The sequence below is a fragment of the Oncorhynchus masou genome, chromosome 31, assembly GCF_036934945.1.
Source record: "Oncorhynchus masou masou isolate Uvic2021 chromosome 31, UVic_Omas_1.1, whole genome shotgun sequence".
In the NCBI taxonomy this organism is placed as follows: Eukaryota; Metazoa; Chordata; class Actinopteri; order Salmoniformes; family Salmonidae; genus Oncorhynchus; species Oncorhynchus masou.
The window spans coordinates 65,311,178-65,333,993 of record NC_088242.1 but is presented as its reverse complement, the minus strand read 5'-3'; the positions used below and the strand labels follow the sequence as shown (position 1 = coordinate 65,333,993).

General features: G+C 42.7%; 1 protein-coding gene across 1 annotated transcript in view; it reads right to left on the bottom strand.

Moving 5' to 3' along the window:
• Window positions 1-22,816, bottom strand: part of LOC135524275 (CD44 antigen-like) — a 35,695-nt gene that overhangs the window by 2,306 nt on the left and 10,573 nt on the right. Inside the window, exons 2-6 of the mRNA XM_064951675.1 lie at window positions 9,125-9,296; window positions 6,850-6,989; window positions 5,623-5,703; window positions 2,842-3,294; window positions 162-251 (exon numbers count right to left, since the gene is read on the bottom strand). Of these exons, the coding sequence (XP_064807747.1) occupies window positions 162-251; window positions 2,842-3,294; window positions 5,623-5,703; window positions 6,850-6,989; window positions 9,125-9,296 (936 nt within the window). The remainder of the gene's footprint in view (window positions 1-161; window positions 252-2,841; window positions 3,295-5,622; window positions 5,704-6,849; window positions 6,990-9,124; window positions 9,297-22,816) is intronic.

Sequence of the window (22,816 nt, the reverse complement as noted above, 5' to 3'; positions counted from 1 at the left end):
CGCACATTTCGAAATTGCACCTTGTGTGGTCTACTAATCAAACTCGCAACAGGAAGTTGAGACCCCGACGGAGTAAAACAATATGAGGGCCTTCAAAAGGTGGGCGGTGGCCCGCATGCCCATCCATGTAGTAGCGTTATTAGGGGTAGTTGGCCACTCACTGGGTGTGCTACTGATCTCCTGCCCAGCTGGAGTAGGGTCTGCTCCCATACCTGGATCCATCTTCCCATTAGGAATGGGCTGCGTGGAGGCTTTATGGGGATAACAGGGAGAGACAGTGTTAAACAAACATCTCTAACGCCTCACACATGGTTTACACATAGATGCCAACTTGTGGAATCATGTGATGAATATAATCATTTGATGACCAGGAATCATTTGCTACTACAGGGCTGATTTATTAGCTGTGGAGTGCACAGAACATACTAAGGAATGCAGAACTGTTCCTTTGGGGCAGAGTTGGAACCTGAGAGTGAATGCCAACATTTCATTGAAAAGTGATTTGTCTATGTAACCCAGAAGTAAAATCTTGAGTAATCTGGTCACCTGCATAAATCTGTTCATGGAATATTATAACGTGATTTATGAATTATTGGTGAGTAAGTGACATTGTGCCAAGTGTAATAAAGAGAGAAATGTAATAAACTGCCCATAACTTTAACCAGTCACAGAACAGGTTGTGATTTTTGATCTGAGATTCTCTCTCATAGGGTAAATCAATGTCACCTTATTCCTCACACAGGGCTCTGGTGGAAAGGTAGTGCATGATTTGGTTGAATGGGAAGCTATTCCCCATAGAAATAGGCCTATGTCCTCTACCGGATCAACCCCCATGTCCACCCTCCCTACTGTCTTCCTCTCTACCACTTAGAAACTGTCTCAAAATACAGAAAAAAAATGCAATAATAAGAATCCAACCATAATGTGATACATAATGAAAGCTAGTGAGGCAGCAGATGTTATTTTATAACCCAAACTGGATTTCACTATTCAGGATGAATATATAGCTCAGTGGTGCACAGCAGTACCATAAATATTTTACATTAAACGATTTATGCATTTATGCAGAGAGAGGTCACATAAAGCATTGAGAATTTGAGCCAGTGCAGACAAAGAGTTGTGAGTCATTCTGTTGCACTGTCAGTAGTTTAGCAGTGCTCCTCTCTTTCCCCCTCTCCCTTATCTGGTCACAACAGGGGGAGCCCTCTTCAAACCAACTCCTCAGAGGACACGCACAGAAAAACAAACTTTCAAGTCTCTATGGAATATGTTTTCATGAATCTGAGTGTAATCAAAACACAGCTTTTCCATTTTGATTGTAGCTTCTTATTTCAGCAACCAGAGCTGACTATGTAAATACAAATGATTCCTTGCACTTGAAAATGTTTCTATAATGTGGGTTATAGCTTTTATAACTATTGCCATTTGTCTTATATAACACTAAATGCCCAAACATAGTGAGCTACAAACAACAGTGGATATTGAAGTGAGAGTTCTGAGTTTTATTCCACAATCCTTTTCACACCCCAACACCAGGGGGCGAGGTTAGTTCTCTAACTTTCCAGAGTCAGACCAAACTTGTGTGTGGGTGGTCTGTTATAAGAATCCTTCTCTAAGTTCTCAGAGTCAGCACTTCCAAGAAAATGTTAGGGATAGTTCTAAATGTCAAAAAGTCATTCAGTTTCAACAGGTAAATATGGTGTTAGTTCTGCTCTTCACTTTTTTAATATCAACTTTTACCATCTCAGCTGAGAAGACTGTATTAGAGATTGCATGATAATACATCTTGACAGAAGTTTTGAGGAGAATGACGAACATGCAGACGTGCAGTATATTTAGAGATTCATATGATTAAATGAATCACCTTCAAAGCACTAAATGTTTGAGTCGCCTTGGAAACAGTAGGGAAGTACAGTATGGACAGAGAAGAGAAGTGATATTATAGTGATGTGTTTTAGTGATTCTGGCTAGACCAGTTCTTACATGGCATTGATTAATAACACAACTGTTCCGTCCAGTAGAACTGAAGATATTTAGTTGATACATCTGTAAAAGTCTTGTACAACTTTTAGGATATATTTTTTTCTTATATCGATTAATGTCATAGTATTAAAGGTTTCATCGTGGAGATTTGTCTGCTTTGGTGTTTTTTTGTTGGAATAAAAGTCGTCAAAATATATTTATATTAGGCTAAATGTGCTATTTGAAATTGTCTTAGAGTGTGTCTTTAGTTTAGGCTTCCTATCCACAGCCCACCACTTTTCTCTCTCTGGGGTGTCACCAGGTGTCTAAAGAAGAACATCTTACTGTATATAAATATTTCAGTTTTAATGTCACGTGCAGTACAGTGAAATGCCTTTCTTGCTAGCTCTAAACCCAACAATGCAGTAACCAATATCAACGTAGCACTAAAAATAGCATAAGGTATTCACACAAACTCACTGCTCTCTCACAGGTGATAACACTGACTGGACAAAGGTTGCTGGTTCAACATTTTGCCAGAAGCAATGCATTAATGTACCTAAGGACATTCTACCCTTTGAAAATTCTGCACTTGAGTATTGAAACTGATTATTTTTAGGCTCAGGGGAAGCTTTGTGGTGGTGAGCTGTCATCCTGTCACAGCAATCCTATGGCAAACATCCTATGACAAACATGTTTTATAAACGTTATGTTTTACTGACATGAGATTATTTACTTGAGATGTATTTGTATTTTAAAGGGTCCTATTTTATTGAAATAAATTGTAATCATTTTCTTCAAGATACCAAAATGAAAGACAAAGCAAAAAACAGCAATCTGTATGTAATATTATGTATGTTACAAACAGCCATTCCTTACCTCCTACCTCCACCTCCTTCTCCTGTAAATCCTCCTCTCTGGCCCGGCCCTGTGGTTCTCCTGGCTCTTTAACAGATGGTGCCATAGAAGAGGCCCCCTCCTCATCTGAGCCAGAAGGCAACATTCCAGACACAGTGGTTTCTTCCATCTCAGTGACCACCACCCCAGGGTGCTCAGTGGGGCTGGCTTTCTGGGTCCCATTCCCCTCAACCGTCATTCCTATGCCAAGGCTTTCTGTGGCTGCCCCCTCTGAAGCATAACCCTCAACCCATGCTGTTGATTTTACTGGGCTGGCCTCAGTGGGTGCAGGCTGGTCTGTGTCCAATGCTTCCATTACCTCAGTGGTGCTCTCTGCTCCCCTTTCTCCAGGGGCGGAGGTGGTGTCCTGGGTGTCAGGCTCTGAGGTGATGGTGGTCTCTGGCTGGGCTCCATCCTCAGGTCCTGTGGCCTCACCTTTGTGAAAAACAGACCAAACATATTCAGTACCAGTCAAACGCTTGGACACACCGACTCATTCAAGGGTTTTACTTCATTTGTACTATTTTCTACATTGCAGAATAATAGTGAAGACATCAAAACTATGAAATAACACATGTGGAATCATGTACTAACCAAAAAAATGTTAAACAAATCAAAAGATATTTCATATTTTAGATTCTTCAAAGTAGCCACTTTTTGCCTTGATGACAGCTTTGCACACTCTTGGCATTCTCTCAGACATCCTAGTTGTGAATATCTGAGGAAATCCGTTCTGCCAAAATTCCAGAGGAAGATAGTGTAGGCCCTGTCCAGGGGCTATACTTGTACATCAAGCTGCCATATGCTACAGAATTAGGACAGAGGCTCCTGCCCGAATGGGCCGTTCTGGCTTAGATAATGCTTACTTGTCCAAGGCTTACTTACTAATAGATAGTGAGCAAAAAGACAAATTCAACTCAATTTTCAAACTAATCAGATGTTGATGTTGCCAATTAATTTAATGATTACTTCATTGGTAAAGTGGGCAAACTTAGGTGAGAAATGCCAAAAACAAAAGCATTGTAAGTTTAAATTTAGTAAAGTTAGTGTGGGAGAGGAGGAAAAAGTATTGTTATCGATCTGTAATGACAAACCTCCTGGCATTGACAACTTAGATGGAAAGCTACTGAGGATGATAGCTGACTCTATAGCCACTCTTATCTGTCATATATTTTATCTGAGCCTCGAGGAAAGTCTTTGTCTTCAGACCTGGAGGGAAGCCAAAGTCATTCCGCTACTAAAGAGTGGTAAAGCGGCCTTTACTGGTTCTAACTGCAGACCTATCGGCTTGCTGACAGCACTTAGCAAACTGTTAAAATTACAATGCTATTTCTCTGTAAACAAATGAACAGCAGACATTCAGCATGCTTATAGAGAAGGGCACTCGACATGTACTGCACTGACACAAATTACTAATGATTGGTTGAAAGAAATTGATAATAAGAAGATTGTGGAAGTTGTACAGTCAGATTGCAGTGCATACTTTGATATTATTGATCATAACCTGTTGTTGAGAAAATGTATGTGTTATGGCTTTCAACCTCTGCCATATCGTGGATTCAGAGTTATCTATCTAATAGAACTCAGAGGGTTTTCTTTAATGGAAGCTTCTCTAATGTCAAACATGTAAAGTGTTGTGTACCACAGGGCAGTTCTCTAGGCTCTCTACTCTTTTCTATTTTTACCAATGAACTGCCACTGGCAATAAACAATGCATGTGTGTCCATGTATGCTGATGATTCAACCATGTACACATCAGCAACCACAGCTAATGCAACCACATCCAATGAAGTCACTGACAACCTTTACAAAGAGTTGCAGTTTGTTATGGAATGGGTGGCCAGAATAAACTGGTCTTGAACATCTCTAAAATTAAGAGCATTATATTTGGTACAAATCATTCCCTAAGTTAGGGTTAGACCTCAGCTGAATCTGGTAATGAATGGTGTGGCTGTTGAACAAGTTGAGCAGACTAAATGACTTGGTGTTACCTTAGATTGTAAACTGTCATGGTCAAAACATTTAGGTTCAATGGTTGTAAAGATGGGGAGAGGTATGTCTGTACTAAAGAGATGCTGTGCTTTTTTGACACCACACTCAACAAAGTCCTGCAGGCTCTAGTTTTATCTCATCTGTTTTATTGTCCAGTCATATGGTCAAGTGCTGCAAAGAAAGACCTAGTTAAGCTGCAGCTGGCCCTGAACAGAGTGACACGTCGAGCTCTTCATTGTAATCAGAGGGCTAATATTAATACTATACATGCCAGGTGCTCTTGGCTAAGAGTTGAGGAAAGACTGACTGCGTCACTTCATGTTTTTATAAGAAAGATCACTGTGTTTGGAAATTCCAAATTGTTTGCATAGTCAACTTATACACAGCACTGATACACACCCTTACCCCACCAGCCACTTACCCCAGGTCCAGAACACATTCAAGGAAACATACAGTATTATACAGAAGGGAACAGCAAACCTGGTTTCAAAAAACAAGTAAAGCAACAGCTCATGGCACAATGCCTCTCCCCCATGTGACCTACTTGTTGTGTTTATGTACAGTATGTGTAACTGATATACACGCATACACACTACATGTTCAATTGTAATGTCTTTTCGTTATTTCGATACGTGTCGGACAGTAGCTGTCGCTAATGGGGATCCTAATAAATCAAAGTGTAGCTGCGGCATGGCATACTGTATGAAATACAGAGGAGAGTGAAAAGGTTATGATTTTGATGATGTGACTGGTGAAAAAGACAGGACTGACCTGCAGCATCTGTCACCTGAACACTCTCTGGTCCTGTTGAATCGGGGTTGATGGCTGCATCACAGTTCTTGTCAGCCAACTCTGTCAAAAACAGAAGTTTGGATCAGGGATGAGGAACAAAGCACAAATGTGTAATTATCTTCAGCACATGTTATAGTCCAAGTTCTAAGAATGGCGAGGATGGGAAGAGTCATTAAGATTTATGTGTGTTTTAAGGGATCATTGTGCCAAAACTAGGCCCGGTTTTCGGGAAGACACATACGTTTCCCAAATCACCACAAAGGGAGAACGTTAACTAAGTGCGTTGTTGGAGCATGTGTCGATACTGGTAGGATCGGGAGAAAGGCAGCGCTAATCTTGGATGAGCTTTCTCCATTCAAATCTTACCATAACATTGGTATTATTCCACAATACTGACTGACGGCAGATCAGCTCCTAGAGAAGTATTATCACCTATATGGCTGCTAATATTGATGCTTTTTCTAATGCTTACCTTTAATAATGCACTAAATCACAGATTTGTGAGATCATTGCTCACATTTGTTTTTCCACATCATGAAACATATACTGAAGAATTACAGACAATAGCCTACAATTATCAAAATAGAACTCGGTTGAACATGAAATAGATTTTAATATGAGTTAAATATGTAGGCCAATGTGCTATGTATCCAATAATGTATATATATTTTTTGATTGCCGTCATCTCGGTTTTAATTTGAAGCATATTTTTATCCTTTATTTGTTTGTAACAATTGCAAAGAACATTGGCATCTTTATATTTGTAGGCCGAGTCAACGTCGTTCTGAAGTTATTAGCATTCACGAGAACGATAAACATCTCAATTCTATGTTTCGTGGAGATCTTCTGTGTATAAATCACTCAAATAACGGAGGACAAAACAGAACAAAAATTCTGATAAAACTCCAGTTCCTCGCAATATAATGACAACTCTCAATAAAGATTGTTTAAAAAGAAGACCAGCTTTATACGACAATAAAACAAAGGGCAAAAAAAGCATTTAATAACGCACTGTTCTATAAGTGGTCTGAGGCAGTTGGTAATTAATGAATGTTTTCAAGTTCAACTTAAGTAACAATAGTTTTGAGAAACAGCTCTGAGAATGAGTGATGCTCCTACAAAGGTTCTAACAATTATCTTAGCATTAACATACTTTTGGGAAACCAGGTCCTGGTCAATATGAGCTATGAAAAAATAAAAACTCACCTGATGCATTGAAACAGAAGGCATCAAAGGGTTTTTCCGGAGAGACTTGATGGAAGAAGACTCCAGTCGTGTTGTTGGCACAGTTAACATGAGCCTTTTGTCTGAGGATGGTGGTGCTTCCGTTGCTGATCCAACCATATCTAGAATCAAATGGCAAATAGCATTTAAGATCCAATTGCTATAGTATGTTAGCCATTAGCTTGTAGCTTACAAAACAGAATTATCAGCAATACTCAAGATGTATGTCAAATATAGGTAAAAAAGTACGTAGTTAAAGTAGAGGTGAAGCAAGATAGCACAATACTTTTTATTTTTGGTGGGTGCTTGTACATGATCTAAATAGGAGATTAAATGTCAATTAAGTTAAACAATAATTTGTATTGACACAATAAATCAATACTGCGAGCAGTGTTTAAGTTGAGATAAGGAACACCATACAAGGCTCCGTAATCATACAATTTATTGACCATTACCGTTTTCCCTGCAAAACCCCCCCGAAACCGAAAGGTCCATGTTGGTCTATGCTGGTCAGTGCTAGTGTGACTAGCATGATCTAGCTGGTAAGGCTGTCCGACTAGCAAGTCAAGCTGGTGATGCTGGTGACCAGCTCATGCTGGTATGCTGGTGATGCTGGTATGCTGGTGACCAAGCTGGTCCATGCTGGTCAAGCATGGTCTAGTTGGTCAAGCTGGTCTGACAAGCATGGTAAAACCACGTCCCATCATCAAATTTCCCAGCATCCTCTATTGCAGTTAGATTTTTTAAAATGTAATATCTGTGTTTTTGCATGTACATTGATTGATTCATCAATTGTATGCTACACAAATAAAAATTACATATTTGTTTCTAAACTAATCCAATCTGTTAGTTTGATTGATTGCACCGTTACTGAAATGGTGGTCCAGTTTAGATAGTCTCAATTAGTCATCATCCTAACCCTGGCATTCATACTGAACACTTTCAATTGTTGGATATCCCCACTGTGTCTGGATACTAATAGGAATGAAACATCACTTTGTAAACCAGCAAAATGTGACTTGCAGGCCTTTTGATATGTAATGTATTGTCTTAAATAATTAGGCACTTTGGTGTTGGTTTTTCTGGTGACCAGCTAGTACTGGTTATCAGAATATCAACTTCACCAGCATAGGTTGTACAGTTGCCATGGCACTATATTGGCAGCCTAGGCAGAGAGCCCCTGTATATTTTGTAAATATTTAAGTTTTTTTTTATTAATCAATTTACTTTATTTTTGTTTTTGAATAGCCACATTAGTATAGATTTAGTCTGGATAAACAAACAAAACATCCTTCCCAAGATTTAATTGCAAACCAGCTTTTGAAAGTTGGCAAGTAAATAATGCTAGCTACAAGCTGTTTTGATTTCAGTACATTGGCCTACATTGGGATGTTTCTACGGTCTCGATCCAAGAGTGGGACTACAATACAGTGACAAGTTGGCAGTGAGGAATTCATTGCTCAAGAGTATTTCTCAAAAGTTATGTGTGGACTGAATCCTGCATGTGGAGCTAAAATACAAACTGCATCTCATTCTACAAGTGTCCTACCACTACAGAGAAGACAGACGTGGAGACTCTTTGAGCTACCTGCCTGCCCCTGGACAACCTGATCTAACTGCTCAGCTCCTCCTGTTGACCACCTGCACCTCCTTCTGCTCAAACCTTGTGCTATTGACTGTCTCTCCATCTGTTGGAGGCGTGAAGTAACGTACTGAGGACTTAGTAGTCCAGACCTTCTGCATACTCACATCCTTCATATTTTTTAATGATGTTTGTTTTGTTTTTAAAGTGTTTTGAGATACGTGTATGTGCCGTCTACTGCAATTCAGCTTTAAGCTGCTAAGTATGGCCGAAATGTAAAAAAAAAAATCACAACCAAGTCTGATTACCAGCAAAAGCAGCACTAGTTACCATCATATGCTGGTCTATGCTTTTTTTCAGCAGGGGTGTTTTTGATTTAGAGAACGTCATTCAATGAGTGATAAGCCTACCACATTTTTTTAAACACTTACAGAGGGGATTGACAAGTATTTTCCAGTGGCCATACTAGTATACCAAAAACATATGTCCGATACATACGTAGCTTGATTCTAAGTGGTATGCTCGTGTGAATATTGGAACAGGACCAATAGTCTCAGGGAAACATCGAGCTGATCTCTTTCCTTTGAATCAGCTGTTGTTTACCCTTTGATAAGGCACGTCCTGGGGTTCCTAAGCGGAGGCTCAGTTGTTATGAAGACAGGTGTGTGACCTCACCTGCAGGTCTCTAGGCCATGGGCATGGGCCTCGATGACCTGTTCCCTGCTGGCAATGGTGATTCCCAGACTCTCACACAGCTTCTTGGCCAGGTCCAAGGTCAATGAGTAGCGATCTGGTCCTTCCACGTGGAACACTCCGGCATGGCTGCAGCTACGCGATTTCACTGTAGCTGAGGGAAGGTGGAGAGGGTGGGAGAGAGGTTAGTTTTGAGGAAATTCACCTGTGAGACACTGTGACTGCATGGCGGACATTTTGTTACTATGAATTTGAAAACTATCATATGTCGACTTCATCAAAAGACTGAAAGAGCACAAGGTGGAAGAAAGGTTACTTTTCAATATGTCTGAAAATAACTAGGCATTGCTCTTGTCAGGTTAGATGGTCAGTTTCACATACCTAACTAGGCACAAGACCAACTGGTGACAAACAAAACAGATGGGTCAAACAAATTCATTTCCCACTGGCATTTGCAATAAAGTTTGTATTCACAATCAAGTTCCCATCACAATTTTCCCTTTGCTCTTGGCAGGTCAGGTGGTCAGTTTCACACAACGTACTAGACACAAGATCAACTGATGACAAATAAAATAGATGGGTGAAACAAATTCACAATGTTGGGTTAACAAATGTATAACAGACATGAGAAACACACCACAGGGCACACAAATCAAATTGTATTGGTCACATACACGTATTTGCTGATATAATTGCGGGTGTAGCAAAATGCTTGTGTTTCTAGCTCCAACAGTGCAGAAATATCTAACAAGTAATATCTAATCATTTCACAGCAATAGACACAATACACTGGTTGAATCAATATTGTTTCCACATCATTTCAATTAAATTATGTTGAACCAACGTGGAATAGACTTTGAATGACGTCTGTGTCCAGTAGGATTTAAAACCTCTTAAGGATCTGACCCTTTTTAAAATTTTCATCTAAAATGACACACAAATCTAACTGCCTGTATCTCATGACCTGAAGCAAGGATATGCATATTCTTGATATCATTTAAAAGGAAACACTTTGAAGTTTGTGGAATTGTGAAATTAATGTAGGATAATATAACACATTAGATCTGGTAAAAGATGATACAAAGAAAAAAACGTGTTTTCAAGTGGGGCCAGCGTCTTTCTCAGTGTTTGTTCCTATTTCTGGTTACAACCTGTTTTGCCTGTCCTGACCCTGAGCTTGCCTGCCGTCTCCGGGGGGCCAGAACTGATTGAATCGGCCCAGAATCGGGTGAAGGACTCGGCCAGGAATCAAAACGAATGACGGTCCAGAATCGGCTCAAGTACATCGCAGTTTCTGTCTATCGGAATTCAGCCGACTTTGCCGGCATCTTACCAGAAGCAGCCCATTATGTTTTTAAATAAATGTATACAAAATTACACAATTTAGTTATTTTAAATATGACTAATATACATTTTATACATACAAATTATACCCATTCACAATTTTTTAATTGTATTTAGTTATTTATTTTTTACCCTCTTTTTGTCATATCCAATTGTCTTGTCCCATTGCTGCAACACACGAACGGGCTCGGGAGAGGCAAAGGTCGAGAGCCATGTGTCCTCCGAAACACAACCCGGCCAAGTCGCACTGCTTCTTGACACAGTCCACTCTTAAAACCTCTTTGGGATGAGATCCCGCTAACGGGATTGATATGACAACAGCCAGTGAAAGTGCAGGGCGCCAAATTCAAAACAACAGAAATCACATAATTAAAATTCCTCAAACATACAAGTATGTTACACCATTTTAAAGATACACTTCTTGTTAATCCTACCGCAGTGTCCGATTTCAGAAAGGCTTTATGGTGAAAGCAAACCAAACGATTATGTTAGGTGAGTGCCTTGTCACAGAAAAACACAGTCACCTCCTAACTCCATGGGATTTGTCCATCCGGTTGGATAACCTGCTGGTCAACGTGAACGTCCAGAGGGGGCTCTGTTGGTTCGATTATCCAGCAACCCTGCTCCGGTGCCCATGGAGTTAGCCCCCGAGGAGGAGCCATCACGTGCGCCATCTGTGGCCGCAGAGGACACACGGCCGGTCGGTGCCTTGTTGGTTCCTCTGGGAGTCGAGGCAACAGGCAGGGCACTCTGGCATCACCCCAGGTGAGTTTGCACCACACTCATCCAGAGTCCTCTGTTGATCAACTGTTTGTGCCTGTTTGTTTCCTTGAGGATTGGAAAACTGTCAGTGGATATGTCAGTGGATTTCTTAACAGATCTTCCTCCCTCACAGGGAAATACCATGATCCTGGTCGTTGTGGATGGTTTTTCTAAGTCCAGTCGTCTCCTCCCCCTGCCTGGTCTCCCTACGGCCCTACAGACTGCGGAGGCCCTCTTTACCCATGTCTTCCAGCACTACGGGGTGCCTGAGGATATAGTGTCGGATCGGGGTCCCCAGTTCACGTCCAGAGTTTGGAGGGCGTTCATGGAACGTCTGGGGGTCTCGATCAGCCATACCTCAGGTTTTCACCCCGAGAGTAACAGGCAGGTAAAGAGAGTCAACCAGGATGTGGGCAGGTTTCTGCGGTCCTATTACCAGGAACGGCCGGGGGAGTGGGCAGCATTAGTGCCCTGGGCCGAGATGGCACAGAACTCGCTTCGGCATTCCTCCGCTAACCTCTCCCCCTTTCAGTGTGTATTGGGGTACCAGCCGGTTCTGGCACCATGGCATCAGGGTCAGACCGATACTCCTGCAGTGGACGACTGGTTTAGGCGCGCGGAGGAGACATGGGAGGCCGCTCGTGTCCATCTCCAGCGAGCCGCGTGTCTTCAGAAAACCAGGGCGGATCGTCACCACAGTGAGACCCCTGTGTACGCACCGGGGGACCGGGTCTGACTCTCGACCCTTAACCTGCCCCTCCACCTGCCCTGCCGGAAGCTGAGTCCGTGGTTTGTGGGGCCATTTAAAGTCCTGAGGAGGGTGAACGACATATGTTACAGATTACCTCCTCCCCCTTATTATCGTATTAACCCCTCGTTCGCGGCTGGTCCGCTCCAGGAATCTGAGGTCCCTCCTCCCCCTTTGGACATCGAGGGGGCCCCGGCGTACATCGTTCGCTCCATCCTGGATTCGAGGCATCGGGTGGGGGGCCTTCAGTACCTCGGGGAGTGGGAGGGGTTCGGACCAGACCGGTTGAAGATATTTTTGGATCTTGAAGATTTATGTTAAAAACATCCTAAAGATTGATTCTATTCATCATCGTTTGACATGTTTCTACGGACTGTAACGGAACTTTGGACTTTGTCTGGACCTAGTGCTCGCGCCTCATGAAGATGGATTACTTTGCTGAAAGCTCTAACAACAAGGAGGAATTTGGACATAAATTATGAACTTTATCGAAGAAATCAAACATTTATTGTGGAATTGGGATTCCTGGGAGTGCATTCTGATGAAGATCACCAAAAGTAAGTGAATATTTATAATGCAATTTCTGACTAATGTTGACTCCAACATGGCAGATATTTTTTTGCTGGTTTGGTCTCTGAGCGCCGTACTCAGAGTATTGCACGGTTTGCTTTTTCCATAAAGTTAAAAAAAAAATCTGACACAGCGGTTGCATTATTAAGGAGAAGTCTATCTTTAATTCTGTGAATAACACATGTATCTTTTATCAATGTTTATTATGAGTATTTCTGGAAGTTGATGTGGCTCTCTGCAAAATCACTGGATGTTTTGGAAGCAACACATTACTAAACGTAACCTGAGATTTTTGGATATAAATATGCTTGTTCTTCTAGTTCCAAAAAAGAACAAACTGCTAAAGCAACACTCGAGTGGTTTAAGGGGAAACATTTAAATGTCTTGGAATGGCCTAGTCAAAGGCCAGACCTCAATCCAACTGAGAATCTGTGGTACGACTTAAAGATTGCTGTACACCAGCGGAACCCAACAAACTTGAAGGAGCTGGAGCAGTCTTACTTTGAAGAATGGGCAGAAATCCCAGTGGCTAGATGTGCCAAGCTTATAGAGACATACCCCAAGAGACATTGCAGCTGTAATTGCTGCAAAAGGTGGCTCTACACAGTATTGATTTTGAGGGGTGAATAGTAATGTGCGCTCTCTCAAGTTTTCTGTTTTTTGTCTTATTTATTGTTTGTTTCACAATAAAAAATATCTTCAAAGTGGTAGGCATGTTTTGTAAATCAAATGATGCAAACCCCCCAAAATGAATCTTAATTCCAGGTTGTAAGGCAACAAAATAGGAAAAATGCCAAGGGGGTGAATACTTTCGCAAGCCACTGTAGGCAGCAGCCTCTCTGTCTTAGTGATGGCTGTTTAGCAGTCTGATGGCCTTGAGAATGAAGCTATTTGTCAGTCTCTCGGTCCCAGCTTTGATGCACCTGTACTGACCTCACCTTCTGGATGGTAGTGGGGTGAACAGGCAGTGACTCGGTTGGTTCTTGTCCTTGATGATCTTTTTGGCCTTCCTGTGACATCGGGTGCTGTAGCTGTCCTGGAGGGCAGATAGTTTGCCCCCGGTGATGCGTTGTGCATACACCACCGCCTGGAGAGCCCTGTGGTTGTGGGTGGTGCTGTTGCCATACCAGGCGGTGATACAGCACGACAGGATGCTCTCAATTGCGCATCTGTAAAAGTTTGTGAGGGTTTTAGGTGAAAAGCCACATTTCTGACTTTGAAAGGCTCTGTTCCCTTTGTGCCTTCTTCGCCACACTGTCTGTGTGGGTGGACCATTTCAGTTTGTCTGTGACATGTATGCAGAGGATCTTAAATCTTTCCACCTTCTCCACTGCTGTCCCATCGATGTGGATAGGGGGGTGCTCCCTCTACTGTTTCCTGAAGTCCACGATCATCTCCTTTGTTTTGATGACATTGAGTATGAGGTTATTATTATTATGAGGTTACTAGCGACTCCACACAGCTAGTGTGCTATGGGACAAGGACATCCCTGCCACCCACCCCTAAACCGGACAACGCTGGGCTAATTGTGTGCCGCCCCATGGGTCTCCAGGTCGTGGCCGGCTGCGACCGAGCCTGGACTCGAACCCAGAATCTCTAGTGGCACAGCTAGCACTGTGATGCGGTGCAGTGCCTTAGACCACTGCACTCGGAAGGCCCGTCGTCTACAAACTTGATGATCGAGTTGGAGGCGTGCATGGCCACACAGTCAGGGGTGAACAACGAGTACAGGAGGGGGCTGAGCACGCACCTTTGTGGGGCCCCAGTGTTGAAGATCAGCGATGTGGAGATGTTGTTCCCTACCTTCACCGCCTGGGGTTGGCCCACCAGGAAGTCCAGGACCCAATTTACACAGGGTGGGGTTGAGACCCAGGGCCTCCAGCTTAATGATGAGCTTGTAGTGTACTATAAACTGAGGGATCAAGCACTGAATGCAGTTTAAATCGAATCAAATCAAATGTTATTGGTCACATACACATGGTTAGCAGATGTTAATGCGAGTGTAGTGAAATGCTTGTGCTTCTAGTTCTGACCATGCAGTAATATCGAACAAGTAATCTAACAATTTCACAACAACTACCTTATACACACAAGTGTAAAGGAAGGAATAAGAATTTGTACATATGGTTGAGGGATGGCCGACTGGCAAAGGCAGGATGCTGTAGGTGGTATAGAGTACAGTATATATATAGTGGGCTCCAAAATTACTGGCACCGCTGGCAATGCACAAACAATACTTTAAAAAATATAAACAATATAATTATGGAGATTAACTCAAAATACCAACATGTGAGAAAATACTGCACTTTATTAATGTTTCAATGGAATGGAATGTCCTTGATGATCTTTTTGGCCTTTCTGTGACATCGGGTGGTGTAGGTGTCCTGGAGGGCAGGTAGTTTGCCTCCGGTGATGCGTTGTGCAGACCTCACTACCCTCTGGAGAGCCTTACGGTTGTGGGCAGAGCAGTTGCCATACCGGGCGGTGATACAGCCCGACAGGATGCTCTCGATTATGCATATGTAAAAGTTTGTGGTGTTTTTGTGTTTTTGGTGACAAGCCACATTTCTTCAGCTTTCTGAGGTTGAAGAGGAGCTGTTGCGCCTTCTTCACCATACTATCTGTGTGGTTGGACCATTTCAGTTTGTCTGTGATTGGCTGACAGCCATGGTATACCAAACCATATACCACAGTTTTGACACACCATTCATTTTTACATTTTTATTTTTACTAATTATGTTGGTTTATAATAGCAATAAGGCACCTCGGGGGTTTGTGGTATATGGCTATTCCACGTTGTGTCATGCTTAAGAACAGCCCTTAGCCATGGCAGGATGTATATTCCATATACCACACCCCCTTGGGCATTATTACTTAGGTATATACAGACAGCAAAAACACTTCAGTGAATACTACAGTAATGTAAAAAACAAAACAAAAAAACACTACAGTGATTACTATAGTATACAGTGCCTTCGAAATGTATTTAAACCCCTTGACTTTTTACACTTTTTGTTTGGGTTACAGCCTTCTTCTAAAATTGATTAAATAGCTTTTTTCCCCCTCATAAATCTACACACAATACCCCATAATGACAAAGCAGAAACAGGTTTTAAGAAATGTTTGCTAATTTGTAAAAAATGAAAAACGGATATATGACATTTACATAAGTATTCAGACACTTTGCTCAGTACCTTGTTGAAGAACACGCTAATTGGGCAAATGTAGCACATTTTTTGTTGTCTGGGGGAGGGAAATGGTGTAAATTAAGAGGACTCAATGTGTTTTGAAAGATGAGACGTTGATGATTATTATAAATATCGCTTTGATATCATACAAGCCAAACAATGCATACTGCTTTCATGTCATAAGTTATATTAGTCCCACTATTACGCCAGTGTGACTTAGGACTTCTAACCCTGTTTAAACGTTGTGTGTTTGAGCTACAGACTTCTGGGTTGTACAATTTGTCTGTGTGATTAACGGGGGCTGACCTAGATCGGTGTTTGTGAGACAATGGAGGATTCCGAAGAGGCCAGGGGCTGGTTCTTTTTACAAAAATGTCGTAGAGTCAGAATGGTTTGAGCTACAAACTATTGAAAAGCTGAGACTCTAACGGGCACGCACGTGTAAAGGTTTTTGGTCAATGACGCTCAGAAGCTACACTAGAGTCGTTAGAAGGTTGAGGGGTTCTTTTTGTTGCAACTTGCATCTATCCCAGATTTTCCAGTAATATTTTTTGTATCATGTTACTGAATGTATCCAGAGTATTTTCAGATTTCATTAACAACAAATGTGACGAACAGTGTAATGTTTGGATTCAGTCTGGTGTCAGTCTGGTGTCAGGTGAACTGTCGTATCCTCAACTTTGGTGTAATAATTTTCCCATAATCTCCAAAATGTTCCCCTTAAATTTCTACTATGCTTATGCATATACTTTTAATATTTTTCTTTAAGAAACATTTCAATTTAGCCCTATTGTCACGTTCTGACCTTTATTTCCTTTGTTTTGTCATTATTTAGTATGGTCAGAGCGTGAATTGGGGTGGGGTATTTCTATGTTCGGCCTAGTATGGTTCTCAATCAGAGGCAGGTGTCATTAGTTGTCTCTGATTGAGAATCATACTTAGGTAGCCTGGGTTTCACTGTTTGTTTGTGGGTGTTTGTTTCCGTGTCTGTGTTTTTCACCACACGGTACTGTTTTGGGTTTCGTTTGTTCCACGTTTATTATTTTTGTATTTCAGTCGTGTTCATGTGTAGTATTTCTTATTAAAAGAACCATGGACTCTTGCCACGCCGCATGTTGGTCCTCTGATCCTTCTCGCCTCTCCTCTTTGGAAGAAGACGAGGAAATCCCTTACACCTATCCATATAGGCCAATTTCCATGAGAATAAAAGGTCAAGGATTTAAACATTACTTCACTCCGTTTGCAAGCATGCCCTGTTCTTTGGCCTGTACCTCACAAACATAGAGTTAAAACTTCCCTAAACACAATATAAAAACTGCAATTACAACAACACACTTAACTAGATGACATTATGTAACCAATTGTTTAAATACAATATGGCTAACATTTCTCTGTGATGTGCCCCTCATTTTATAGTACAACAACACTATCTCATTGGATAAAAGGGAGAGTTCTGCGGAACTATCTTCTGGCAGAAAATAACGGGTTGAACTGCAAATGAACAGGATGTGGTGCGCCCACACACAGAAGCGCACACACACAGAAACGCACACACAGCAACAAACAGAATCATTATCATATCAAGCCTATCGTATAGGCTTCCGATCACTTTTCCACAGTCAGTTGCTAAAATGGTGAACAGCACATTTGCATCTGGGTGAGAATCTATTCTGTGACACAATCATACAGTCTTGTGACATACCAAAATAAGAAATGGGAACTACAGTATTGGGGCAGCCGAGTGGGAATTACCGTGTCTCTACCTTGTCTCTTTCTCAGTTGTGCACCGGGGCCTCCCACTCCTCTTTCTATTCTGGTTAGAGCCAGTTTGCCCAGTTCTGTGAAGGGAGTAGTACACAGCATTGTACGAGATCTTCAGTTTCTTGGCATTTTCTCGCATGGAATAACCTTCATTTCTCAGAACAAGAATAGACTGATGAGTTTCAGAAGAAAGTTATTTGTTTCTGGCCATTTTGAGCCTGTAATCAATCTCATAAATGCTGGTGCTCCAGATACTCAACTACTCTAAAGAAGGCCAGTTTAATTGCTTCTTTAATCAGGAACACAGTTTTCAGCTGTGCTAACATAATTGCAAGAGGGTTTTCTAATGATCAATTAGCCTTTTAAAATTATAATCTTGGATTAGCTAACACAACGTACCATTGGAACACAGGAGTGATGGTTGCTGATAATTGCCCTCTGTACGGCTATGTAGATGTTTCATAGAAAATCTGCCATTTCCAGCAACAATAGTCATTTACAACATTAACAATGTCTACACTGTATTTCTGATCCATTTGATGTTATTTTAATGTGTTTTTCTTTCAAAAACAAGGATATTTTCTAAGCTTTTTTTACATTTACATTTTTGTCATTTAGCACATGCTCTTATACATTTTCTTGAATCAGCAAAGTCAGTGCTAGCAGAAAAAATAAGTGTAAGAGTGTAAGAGTTATTTGACAGTGCAGTTGTGATTTCACCTCCAGAAAAGGGCCTTCTGAGCTCTAGGAATAGTACATATATTCATCTTCTGAGGACGTTGATAAAGATAGTCAGAATAAAATGGATAGAAATATTAGATCAATATGTCTATAGACTGCAAAAGCATGAACATCATGAGCACGCACACACACTCACGTAGGAAATCTCAACCCCAGATATCCTATCCTATGGTGCTTGCTGATACATAATTACCATAGCGACAGAGACAAACATCAGTTGCGAAAGATGTGGTTCAAGCAATCATTGTGTTTTGTCTTTTGTCTCCAGGGTGTTGGGCACTGTCAGAATAGCAGGCCAAGAGGATAAGTGTATAGGGACAAGAGGGACGTCAAGAGCGAGGTCCGTAGGGCTGAGCCGCTCGCTTCAATGCCTGTCTTCATCTATCTCTGTCTGAACCTCTCCCTCTCTCCCTCCATCTATCACTCTTCTCATGGGTTTGGCTATACACAGCTTTGATCATCAATGGACATTGAGTTATTCAGTTTAAAGTTTGTTCTCCCTCCACATACTGTAACATCAATATTCTTAGAGTGTCAGGCCTTATTGTCTACAGACTGCAAAGGCATGAACATCATATGCACACTCACACACACGCGCGCACACACACACACACACACACACACACACACACACACACACACACACACACACACACACACACACACACACACACACACACACACACACACACACACACACACACACACACACACACAGGATATCTCACCCCAGATATTTTATCTCCATGGTACTTGTTGATAGAAGATTACCAATGGCAACAGGCACAAACATCAGTTGCGAAAGGTGTGGTGCAAGCGAGAATTGTGTTGTGTCTCCAGACTGCTCACTCGTTCCCTCGAGCTAAATCGAGGGCCGAGGGGGCAACGTTTGTGAATTGGACCTCCACTTAAGATGACAATCAAACTGCATCCGGTTTCGACAGGGATTCCCTGGGGAAAGTGGCTAGCTCGAGGGCTGAGGTTGTAGAAATAACATGTTTGGACTGCAGCCTTGGCCACTTTGATAGTTGGTTTTGAAATGTAGGCCTGAATTTGTCAGACAGGACAGACGGAAGCAACTGCTGCTGCACCTGTGGCGGTTTCTAACTCTCCACTTCCTACCAGCTCATCGTCTTCCTCCCCTCGGGAGCCTCCCGTTATGAGGAGCATCCTGGGAGGTGTCGTGGGTTCCTACTCCAATATTCGCTGGTCTTCGAGTTGCAGGCATCATCATTTCCACCGAGCATTCCAAAGTGGCATATGTCATCTCCTTGCTCTCATGACGGCTCTGGCCTGGGCCAAGGCCATCTGGGAGCAGCAATCAGACATGTGTTTCAATTGGCAAATCTTTACCAAGGAGATGAGGATTGGTTTTGATCGCCCCATAAGTGGCAGTAACGCTGCTCAAAGACTCATTGTGCTTCTGCAGGGCAGCCAGAGTGTAACTGATTACGCCATTGACATTCGGACACTCGCCGCTGAGAGCAGTTGAAATAGAGGCACTTCACTCAGTCTTTCTGAACGTACTCAGCGAGGTTCTCAATGATGAACTGGCTTCCTGGGACAACCCTGATAGTCTGGAGGAGCTTATCGTTCTGGCCATCCGGATTGACAAGCGGACAGAGGGGTCCCGAGTTGGTTCCAGTGTTTTGGGCCCCGCTGAGGGAGTCGATTCTTGTCCTGTACACCATCAGGGTTCTCAGTTCAACTATGGTTCTCCTTCATATCCTTCAGAGGAGCTGATGCAATTGGGAGGCACCAGACTTTCCTCTCTGGAGAATCAGATACAGTCTTCATCTATCTCTGTCTGAACCTCTCCCTCTCTCCCTCCATCTATCACTCTTCTCATGGGTTTGGCTATACACAGCTTTGATCATCAATGGACATTGAGTTATTCAGTTTAAAGTTTGTTCTCCCTCCACATACTGTAACATCAATATTCTTAGAGTGTCAGGACTTATTGTCTACAGACTGCAAAAGCATGAACATCATGTGCACACATACACACACACACACACACACACACACACACACACACAGGATATCTCACCCCATATATTTTATCTCCATGGTACTTGTTGATAGAGGGTTACCAATGGCAACAGGCACAAACATCAGTTGCGAAAGGTGTGGTGCGAGCGAGAAAGAATTGTGTTGTGTCTCCAGACTGTTGGGCACTGGCAGAGCAACAGGTCACGACGATCAGTGTATAGGGATAAGAAGGACCATGAAAGCAATGGGTCCCCCTAGTGCTGAGCCACCCGCTTAAAAACCTGTCTACATCTATCTCTGTCCAAACCTGTCACTCTCCATCTCTCTCTCTTCTCATGGGTTTGGCGCTACAATTCGTCTACCACCCTGACAGATCCAGAGATGACACAATCTCTATTGCACTGCACACTTCCCTCACCCACCTGGACAAAAGGAATGCATATGTGAGAATGCTCTTCATCAACTACAGCTTGGCCTTCAATACCACAGTGCCCTCTAAGCTCACCACAAAGCTCACAGCCCTGGGACTGAACTGCTCCTTATGCAACTTGGTCCTGGACTTCCTGACGGGCCCCCTCCCAAGTGGTGAAGATAAGCAACATTAACTCCTCGACACTGATTCTCAACACAGGGGCACCACAAGGGTGCATCCTCAGTCCCCTCCTGTACTCCCAGTATACCCATGACTGTGTGGCCTCACACAGTTCCAACTCTATCATCAAGTTTGCTGATGACAGTAGTAGGCCTAAATGCCAACAGTGATGTGATGGCCTTACAGGGAGGAGGTAGGCACTCTGATGAAGTGGTGTCAGGTAAAAAACCTGAACGTCAGCAAAACAAAGGAGCTGATTGTGATCTTCAAGAGGAACCAGGTCGGGCATTCCATCCGTATCAACTGGGCCGCTGAGGAGAAGGTCAACAAGTTTATTGGCTTGCACATCTCTGAGGAGCTGAAATTGTGAAATCACACAGACACAGTGACAGACAGTGACAGACAGTGATGAAGGCATGACAGTGACTCTTCAAACTCAGGATGCTGAAGAAATGTGGTCTGTCCCCGAGGGCCCTCACAGTGTTCTACAGGAGCACCATCAAGAGCATACTGTCGGGCTGCATCACACCCTGGTACGGATACACCACCGCCGCGGACCGCAAGGCACTAAAGAGGGTGGTACGCTCAGCCGAAAACACGATTGGGTGCACACTGCCTTCCCTCCAAGACACCTACAACACCAGTCGTTGCAGGCCAAGAAGATCATCAGTGCTAGCATAATTGCAAAAGGGTTTTCTAATCATCAATTAGCCTTTTCAAATTATAAACTTGGATTAGCTAACACAACGTGCCATTGGAACACAGGAGTGATGGTTGCTGATAACTATGTAGATATTCTATAAAAAATGTGCAGTTTCCAGCTACAATAAACATTTATAACATTAACAACGTCTACACTGTATTTCTGATCAATTTGATGTTATTTTAATGGACAAAAAATGTGCTTTTCTTTCAAAAACAAGGAAATGTCTAACTTTTGGAATGGTATTGTATATATATTTTATAGCAGGCTATCATCATAATTTTGTCTGACGTGCCCAAAATGCAGACCTGGTGATAGAATTTGACCCTTCGCAACAAGCAGAGTTTGACAAGTGACTACATTTTGCATTGAATTGTGGCTCATACTGTATCTACCCCAGAAGTGATCAAAGTTCTTCACTCGTTCCCTCGATCTAAATCGAGGGCCGAGGGGGCAACGTTTGTGAATTGGACCTCCACTTAAGATGACAATCAAACTGCATCCGGTTTCGACAGGGATTCCCTGGGGAAAGTGGCTAGCTCGAGGGCTGAGGTTGTAGAAATAACATGTTTGGACTGCAGCCTTGGCCACTTTGATAGTTGGTTTGGAAATGTAGGCCTGAATTTGTCAGACAGAACAGACGGAAGCAACTGCTGCTGCACCTGTGGCAGTTTCTAGCATCCGCGTGGGTTCCACTTCCTACCAGCTCATCGTCTTCATCTCCTTGCCTCGGGAGCCTCCCAAAGGCCATGAGGAGCATCCTGGGAGGTGTAGTGAGTTCCTACTCCAATATTCGCTGGTCTTCGAGTTGCAGGCATCATCATTTCCACCGAGCATTCCAAAGTGGCATATGTCATCTCCTTGTCATCACCCATCCGGGTTCTCAGTTCAACTATGGTTCTCCTTCATATCCTTCAGAGGAGCTGATGCAATTGGGAGGCACCAGACTTTCCTCTCTGGAGAATCAGATACAGTTTCCTGTGGCCGATACGGTACGCACCTTGCTTCCGGCCAACCTGCGGTTGGACAATGGAGAGTTGGACATTCCTGCTACATTCCTGCTTTCATAGACTCTGGGGATAATGGCCGTTTTCTGGATCGCACATTAGCTCGCCAACAGAGGCTGCCACTCACTAAGCTGGACACTCTGTTGTCGGTCACTGCGCTGGATGGTCAACGCCTAGGATCTGGGAAGGTGAAGAAACTCACCATGCCTATTCAGCTATGAGTTCTGGATGATCATGTGGAGCTTATCCAGTTATATCTGGTGGAC